Below are 9,099 nucleotides of genomic sequence, written 5' to 3' on the forward strand. Positions count from 1 at the left end.
CTTCATCTCGAAAATTTTATTCAAAATAAAGTTTGTCCTTCACAAAATCTAATATGAAATATTTTACATAAACTTCAAATCAGTGAACTTCTCAACTGTTCTACAATTCTCACTTGTATGTGTTGTATTGTATGTTAACCGGGGACCTAGAAACGACGGGGAGGCTCCGTCCCCGCCGCAGCCGCAGTGGTCCACAACCCCACGACGACTACCGCAGTCCACTTCACCCCTCTGCCGCCTCACACCAAACCCAGGGTTATTGTCCGGTTCGGCCCCCGGTGGACCCCCCAGGGAATGTCTCACACCAGACGTGTGTAACCCCTACGTTTGCGTGGTAGAGTAATGGTGGTGTACGCGTACGTGGAGAACCTGTTTGCGCAGCAATCGCCGACATAGTGTAACTAAGGCGAAATAAGGGGAAGAGGCAGATGGAAAACCGCCTAAAAACCATCCACAGACTGGCCGGTTCACCGGACCTCGACACAAATCCGCCGGGCGGATTCGTGCCGGGGACCAGGCGCCCCTTCCCGCCGGAAAGCCGTGCGTTGGACCGCACGGCCAACCGGGCGGGCCACAATTCTCACTTACAGACGTAGTTAACAATACTTGGACTGTTACATGACAAAAGGTCTGACATCGTTTAACAAAATAGATTCCAAAATTTAACTTCCTTGTATCAGGTTTACAAAATACTACAATCCGGATATACCTAATCAACCCATACATTACATCTGATGCAACATACTTGATTCCTACATTCAAGTGACGATACTGTTAGAATTAGCAGAATCCACATATTTAAAACTCTGCGCCTCCCTACTTACAATCGATTGTGCCACTCAGGCAACAACTTTGGTTCAGTGGTGTCAAAGATACACCCTCTTCTACATGCGACAACCACATCATGTCACCTCTAATGAAATAAATCACAAAATCGGGCTCCATCCTCACAAAGGATATGGCCGAGCAGCATCACGTACACTAGGCAACGGCCTTCACTGCGCTGCAAACTCAGGTTTCATTTATTGTTGATGTTTCTCGTCTACGCTCTCTGTAGAAATTCCTGGGCCAATACTAGTGCACTACCTCGGTAACGGTGCATCACTGGTCTTATTCTCCACGAATCGTACACTTCTTGTGATTGTATCGCTTAGGCTGTAGATGTTGAACGATTAATGGATATTTTCACATACGAGGTTGCCGTTATAAAGTTTAAATTATCACCTCACAGAAACAAAGTTGCGTACTGACGGCTTTGTTTGTTTGTTTGTTTGCAGGAACGTGCCTACAATCCTGGTACGGTAAAATGAAAATGGCTCCTCTAGCGCCGTGCTGTGGTACTGAGGCGCTGCGATTCAGCGTGTACCACAACTGTAGGCACGCGCACGCATACAAAACAAAACCGTCAGTACGCAACTTTATCATCTGAGTAAGCCCGAGTATTATGGAATAAAAATTACTTTTGTAGTTTCATCTCTAAACTGAAGTCATTCTTAGCTGTCCAGCAAATTTTAACGTCAACAATCTGGCAATAAATATTTGCACTTCTCCTAACGAAATTTTAAAAAATTGCCTTCGAAAAAAAGATTTTAAAAAGTTGTACTCTGAGGTCAATATTGAATAACTGGGAAATACGGAGTAGGGTTAAAAAAGCAGATAACCACACGAAGTATAGTTCTGAGATCGCTCATATTTTAAACTCTTAGAACAATTACTTATAAGTAACAGATAAGTAATTTGGTTCGATAGCGAAACTGCTAAGTTTATTAACTTAAAAAAGTTCTGAAACTTAAAGTTCTGAAACAAGTATTTCTGTATATAGTAGAAGTGACCTCTTTTGCAGTCTACATTCTTAGCACCTGTACCGTCAAAGTAGGCCCACATATTACAAACAATACTAAGTGTTCCATACTGCCCAACACGCCATCTTTGATTTCTCAAAGTAACAACAGGGCCATCTGTAGCTACAGGGAAAAAATCGAGCAATTCGAAAAAAAAAAGGTTCAAATGGCTCTGAGCACTATGGGACTTAACATCTATGGTCATCAGTCCCCTAGAACTTAGAACTACTTAAACCTAACTAATCTAAGGACAACGCACAACACCCAGCCACACGAGGCAGAGAAAATCCCTGACCCCGCCGGGAATCGAACCCGGGACCCGGGCGCGGGAAGCGAGAACGCTACCGCACGACCACGAGATGCGGGCAGCAATTCGAAATAGTCTACTACTATTTTACTTAATAAATTACGTAGTTTCAATCGTTGGTGTACATTTCAATAATTACTACACTTTCTGTAAATCTACGAAAGCGTGCCGTAACTCACACAATGTATGGAGATGAAGTGTACTCCTTACAGAGCATCAGGGAACATTTTGAAGTAGTTGATGCGTGTGCCCTGGAAGCACCACTCGACAGATGAGAAATCACAATATTCTATAATAACCGAAGTTCATCTACCCGTCGTCTATTATAAGTATTGTGGTGTAACAAACTATCGGAAGCAGTCATACAGCTTTCTCGTCGCCTCTGCGAGAACATGTGAGAAGGCGACGCAATTAAAATTAATACATGTTGATATGGCGCGCGCCGCTATCCTGTGATCTTGTTTAGAGCGCGCGCTATAATCAATTATAGTTCGCTGTTCTGGTGCGGGTGGCGCCCCGGTGGTGATTTGGTATTACGTCGGTGGCGTGTGTTTGCGATGGCCGGCGGAAAGCGAGAGGGTCCTCGGTTTTCCGGGTATTGCACGGAACGTGAAGTTCGCTCTGCCTGACCTGCTGGTGACTAGCGCTAAGGTTGTTGTGCCTCGCAATATGAGCAGAGTGGTCTGCGGCGGAGGCGACTCCGCTGTGCTGGCCATGCGGTGGTGATTAATTGGAGTCGGCGTACTTGTTCTGCCTGCCTGTCTGATGTAGAGGTCCGGTGGCGTCCTGTGATACTCTGGCCCGGAGACAACTAGTTGCTGAATTTTGGAGTCGTCTGCCAGGTTAGGGTGTGGGCTCGGTTGGCTCGTCTGATGTTCCGCTGGAAGCTCCAGCAGCGGTTTCTGAACTTCATTCTGATGTGGGACGGTGTTGTTGGAAGTTTTTGCTGAGTGTGTGTGGCACGTTACGATATTTGTTGGTACTAATTTATTTGCTCAACTGGAATATCTTTTGGTTATCCCACTGAGTGGGTCGCTGCCCACCCGGTATGCTCAGCGTTACCTTTGGTGGTGCCTGTTTGTTCCTTTTTGAAGGAATTCACGTAGGTGGTTCCTGTTATCTGCTCGGAGTTGCGTTCATGTACGGTATATTTGGCATTTGATGTGTTAGGTAAAGTATGCCTAAGAAAGGGGTTTTTGGACAGTATATGCATAGTGAATTACTGTTGCTTGGTATACGTGGTCTTCTGGGACCTGAACAACACGATCTCGTCAATTTGGTTTGTGTAACAGCATTTAGTGGTATGTTCTGTATTTTTACCTCACTGTGTTATTATTAACTTGGTGGAATAGTCGCGTTTGGTGTCGTTAAGGCACTTCTAAGACTGTGGTTTGTCTATTCATGTGCGCTTGGCTTTTATTGTTTTGTTTTAAGAAGGGAGAATTGTTTATTAAGGTTTGTGTGTGTGTGTTGGCTTCCGGCACTTGTTAAGAACGCCCGAGTTAACGGCGCCGTGGTTATCATATGCTGTCGGGATGTTATGTTGTTATTTGATTTTTATGTTGTGTTGATATTATCTGTCATGTGTTACAGAACATAACCAAGGAGCGTAAGTGATGGGCAGTTGTGGGAGGCATGTCGGGGAGCTCTCAGCGGTTTATTTCGGGGACCGTATCTAGTGTTGAGAGCTCGTTCGTCTGTGATTGCGTTGGGAGTTGCCCTTGCCCTTTGGTTCTATCAAATTATTATTTTGTTATTATATTTACTGGTTGTGTGTTGTGCTTCTTTGATTTTATGGTGCCAAGTGTCATTATCTCCCTCAAAGTTTTTTTTATATAAATGATTTTAAATTGTAATGCCAAGTTAACTTATTATTGGATCTTGTCTGTGGAGTAAAATCTTCTAAAGTACTATTGTAAAAGGTTCTTTGATTTTATAGTGGCAAGCCGCCGTTATTGTTTTTAAAGCTCATTCTTTTAACCATTTGTTAAGTTCTGTATGTTATATGAATTTGTTGTTATTTAAAGAGTTTAGTATTGGCAATTTAATAAATTGTGTACAGAGTCTGCTGTTTGGATATTATTAGGTGGAAATCCGTGGATAGTTCAAATTGTTCAAATGGCTCTGAGCACTATGGGACTCAACTGCTGAGGTCATAAGTCCCGTAGAACTTAGAACTACTTAAACCTAACTAACCTAAGGACAACACACACATCCATGCCCGAGGCAGGATTCGAACCTGCGATCGTAGCGGTCGCGCGGTTCCAGACTGTAGCGCCAGAACCGCTCGGCCACCAGCGGCCGGCCGTGGATAGTTGTCCTATAAGAACACACATTCCACATATCAAGTCAACTGAATTAAATTTGTATAATTTATTTATGTCCTATTACAACTTTTAATGCATGAATGTTTCTTTTCTTTTGATTTATGTCGAGACAATGGGCGACGAAATACGTCGACCGCAGAGTCTTAGGCCGCTACGGCGAGAGTTGCTGTACTGTCCAGCGCTACAACTGAAGTGACGGCCGGCGACTGTTGCGAAACACTTGCTTTCAATTTACTTTAATCGATGCTGTTGTAACTAAAAAAAGAAAATCAAAATGTATCTGTAAGTAAAATCTAATGAGGTACGAGTCAGCCTTTTATTGTCTGCTAGTAAATTCATACTTATTGGATTATGTAACATAAGTGTTCTAAATTGAAAATTAATTTCATTTTGTATTTACTTCTGAAGTGAATAAGTCATTTACAGTTCACGTGCTGCACGTATACGTATTTTTATTTAAGTAGCAGTAGAATTTTGCAGCTTTTCATATAATTTGAGATCGCTGATCCAGTTTGAGATATGAATGTGGGTACAAATATCATCAATATGTGGCATCTTTACTGGTTACCGTTTGTAATTTTGGAAAGAACAACTGAATGCATTTTTCTCCGATAAAGTCTTTTTCTGATGCAGGGATCTGCAGTTTATCAAATAAATTATTCACTATCATTCTTCAGTAATCTCATGTGGTACACTCTAGCTACATGAAATCGGAGTACTGTCAAAGTGCCTAATTACAAGTCAACTTCTTCAGATCAGAGGCGTAACACCGCAGTATGTAAGAAAGGTCTGCCAGAGTTTAGCATCCGGTCCGACGCAAAGCAACAGAGCACTACGAGCGGTGCGTGGGCGTCTGAACTCAACAGTTCAGATTTTAGATTAACTAAAATCTTGCACTTCGTTTGAATACAGCTATCGTATTTGCCTAAGCAAGAAAGTTGATATAACAACGTTCGGTACGACAGCAATATCCTTTATTTTCCAAGAGTTCTGTGACAACCACGGTAAGCAGATGGTTCTCGCTTCGTCACTCCAGTCTTTTCACAAGCTGTTCCGCAATGTCGTCAAAAATAGCGACCGCCAGAGTGACGGAAGCGGAGAGGCTGCGCGGCGCACGCGATGCACCAGAGAGGCGCGCAGCGGGTAGCGGTCCCCGCAGGCGCGTTGCGCAACGCCTGCATCGGTCTCTCTCATTACGGTGCGGCTTAAGCGACGCGGGCGATTCGACACGGCGGCTGGCCATTGCAGAGTCACGTCTCCCATCCGCCGTGCTCCTCGTAACCATATTGCCTTCCAATTATCGTAACAAAACTTTTATTTGGCTGCGAAGTCTTTCGCGACGTATTTCTTGAATAAAAAAACTCTCGATCTACATGCCGCGTCAATTCAGGATAAAACCCCAAGCTTTCGACCACTACCTCCTGGAAAAATGCACTCGATAAAGAAAAATCGCAGAGGAAAACTTCCCGCACTTTACCTCCTGATTCAAGAGATGGCGCTGCAAGCAACACGGGATAGAAACTACATCTATAGAAGTACAGGGAACCACTTCACTACGTGCCGTATCGCTGTTGCTATGACGTATTCCAGCCAATCAGAAGCCGTCCGTTGGGTATAAAAGTGGGAGCCTCGCTAGTTTACGACAGTCAGTTTTAGCCCTGACGACTACCATGGAGGTAGTGATCCAAAGCTTGTTTGAGTTTTATCCTGAATTGACGCGGCATGTACACCGAGAGTTTTTTTTATTCAAAACTTTTATTTATTTTTAATTTCTCTGTTTCCAGATGTAAAATAATTTGGAGCTAGTAATATTCTAACATTTGTACCCCGCCAATCCAAAAAGTTTGGAGACTGCATTAATAAAAAACAGAGAAAAGTTAAGATGATGCTTTTAAACGCTTCAGATGTTGCCAGAATCTTCACGACACTTGAGTACAACGCACAGAACATTCATTCATTCATTCACTCACGTGAAATTGTCAGAAAAGTCTTTCTTCGGGATGTTGTTCAACTCGTTCGTCACATCGGCTTGAATGCCGATTATGTCATCAAAGCGTTGACCCTTCATGCAATTTTCTGCACTCTGTCATTTTGCGGAAGGTTCATCACCCGTGATGATTTTGTCCAGAAAATAATTGCCCGCGTTTCGCATTTTAGTCAAGTTGCAGCAAAGTCCACGTGACAAAACTTGCACACACTTTTCTCTTCTTCAAAGCATCCTGGATAATGTCTTGAACACTCGATTTAGAGCTGTTGCTCCACTGCCAACGTTGACCTACGAGTATTACGCCTGCACGTTCTCTACTTAACACTGCCTGCTCACAGCTGACTGCTGTTTGCAGCTGTTGGTTCAAGCTGCCACGGTAGTTATGGCGCTGAAGTCGCTTATACGCCAAGAATAAAAGAACTCTCGGAATATTTTGAGCGGTAGGCGTATATTTCGGTTTAAGAAACATTTAAACCGACTGGGATGGATGGATGCCTTTCCTTGTACATCTAGAGACTTAGAAGATATCAACCACATCGTGTTAGGACGTCCCGCGAGGAAAGCCACGACAGGTGAATCATTAAAGCAATTTAGTGCTATGGGGTTACCACTAAGTTACAACTCTGTTGAAGACACAAATATCTGAGTTCATACCTACATTATACAGTTCTCAAGAAGTTAGGTAGGTAGTAAACCCGAAAATAGAGTTCCCGGGTTAGTCAACAACTGTGGAAAAGGTATTTCGGGAAAGAAATGAGCGGCAGGAGAGCTTCATCACAAGAGCACTTGTGAGTATGACCAGTCAGAGGTGCCACAACCGAGACGACGGAAGACTTGGTATTGGCCACACTGGATCAAGTAACCAATCGAAGCATGTCGGTTAGTATTTTTATAGCTGGTTTTGGAGGGTGCCTCTACAAATTTTTTGCGAGAATAACTTATTTTAACATTTACGTTGCAAACGGGGCCCACAGCCAAAATAAATTTTCTAAATAACAGTAATCTGCGGCACCGCATGAAGTTACTTGGATTAAAATATCCTTTTATTTTACTTCAAGGAACGAGAGCCTGTGCTGCAGGTTGTGAAGTTGAAATAAGTATCTTTTTTTTTACTTTTGTCGTTACCTACGCACACTCAATGCACGGATTTTGACGGAGAACTAATTCATAGCACAGATTGTTATGGTATAAGCAATCCGGAAAAACAAGAGCACATTCATAGCTAGCATGTATTATACGCAAAAACAATTCGATACAATAATTATTTTACTAACAGTACTGGGCAGGTGAAAATGTGAAGGATTTTATTAGGAAAAAAATGGCGCATGACCACAGTTTTCAACAGAGGAGGAAAGCCAGAAACCCTAACACGTCCATTGTATTGTTAAAGATAGCCTCACTTTTCAGAACGTTAGTCAGCCATATGTATTTAAAATAAACTGGCAGCGTATCCACCGACAGAAGGCATTACCACGGTATCTACTTACAGTGACGAACTAATCCTCCGACCGAGAGACATACCTGGAACAGAAGAAATTACGTATTAGCATACAAATGTTTGTTTTATTCATGTGCAACAATGTCTGAGGTACCCCTCAAACGATATTATTGACAATACAAAGGAATACCTTCCTAAAGCCTCAATTATCGATGAATGAGACTCAGTGCTGACAATTTTTTTATGCGGTGAGCCTCGCCTCAGAAAGTGCAGTGACATCCATGGAAGTCAGATGCGCAGTCTACATGCTGTTCCCCCTCTGTTGTCATTATACATTTCTAGATGTTGTAGAGAGATCTGAGTAGATACAGTTTTACATAGCAACTATGATCAGAAACGGCGCATTTCCACGTTCACCAGAAAAACAAAACTGATGCCTGTATTCAATTCTCGCACTAAGACCGAAGTTTCCTGTGAAGTTACCTACAAAAGCCGTTCTGTTTGACGAGCACGACATACGCTACACACACTGTATACGCCCAGTGAGCTCGTAACCTCCTTGTTCCATGCTTTGCGTGATGTTACGAAGAACTCCGCTTACAGCTGGTAAAATTGTTGTTTATTAAAACACTAACGGTTTCGCAGTTTTAAGGAGCATCGTCAGATCAACCTACACGGTAGAAAGCATAGTACAGTGGCATCACATAAAGGAATGTCTAAAATACACTCACAATTTAAAGTATCATAGGCATACCCATCGCTCCTAGTCAAAGTTTGCTACTCAGGGAGTATCGCCAGTACTATGGAGAGAAGGGTAAAGAAGTGCCCCATTCTTTAAAATTTGACTGCACCTGAAAAGAAAATATTTTACAATGAGCGGACGATCTTTTTTTTTAAGAGGCCGGATTGGCGATAAAGAATTGTCACAGCTAACACGATTAGTCGCGGCACACGCAAATTACAATGTGGAAAGTATCAGGTGGCAGTGTCTTACCAGTATGACAGACAGCAGGGCAGCTCAGTGTAGGGCAAGGCCCGCACGAACGACAAAGAGAGACTAGCTGCCTGGCAGAACGGAAGCTATCCACTTGAACAGTGTGACATTATATACTTATAACTAAAAGCGCTTGGTTGCTAGCTTTAAAAGTGAGAATAGTACACAACGTTATTACGTACAAGCATCTAATCACACAAATAAT

General features: G+C 42.8%; 1 protein-coding gene across 1 annotated transcript in view; it reads right to left on the reverse strand.

Annotated features, from left to right (window-relative positions):
• LOC126469052 (G protein-coupled receptor kinase 1) overlaps positions 1-8,183 on the reverse strand; it is a 388,775-nt gene extending 380,592 nt beyond the window's left edge. Inside the window, exons 1-2 of the mRNA XM_050096672.1 lie at positions 8,160-8,183; positions 7,950-7,983 (exon numbers count right to left, since the gene is read on the reverse strand). Of these exons, the coding sequence (XP_049952629.1) occupies positions 7,950-7,983; positions 8,160-8,183 (58 nt within the window). The remainder of the gene's footprint in view (positions 1-7,949; positions 7,984-8,159) is intronic.
• Positions 8,184-9,099: the final 916 nt, after the last annotated feature.

The sequence above is a fragment of the Schistocerca serialis genome, chromosome 1 (assembly GCF_023864345.2).
Source record: "Schistocerca serialis cubense isolate TAMUIC-IGC-003099 chromosome 1, iqSchSeri2.2, whole genome shotgun sequence".
Taxonomy (NCBI): domain Eukaryota; kingdom Metazoa; phylum Arthropoda; class Insecta; order Orthoptera; family Acrididae; genus Schistocerca; species Schistocerca serialis.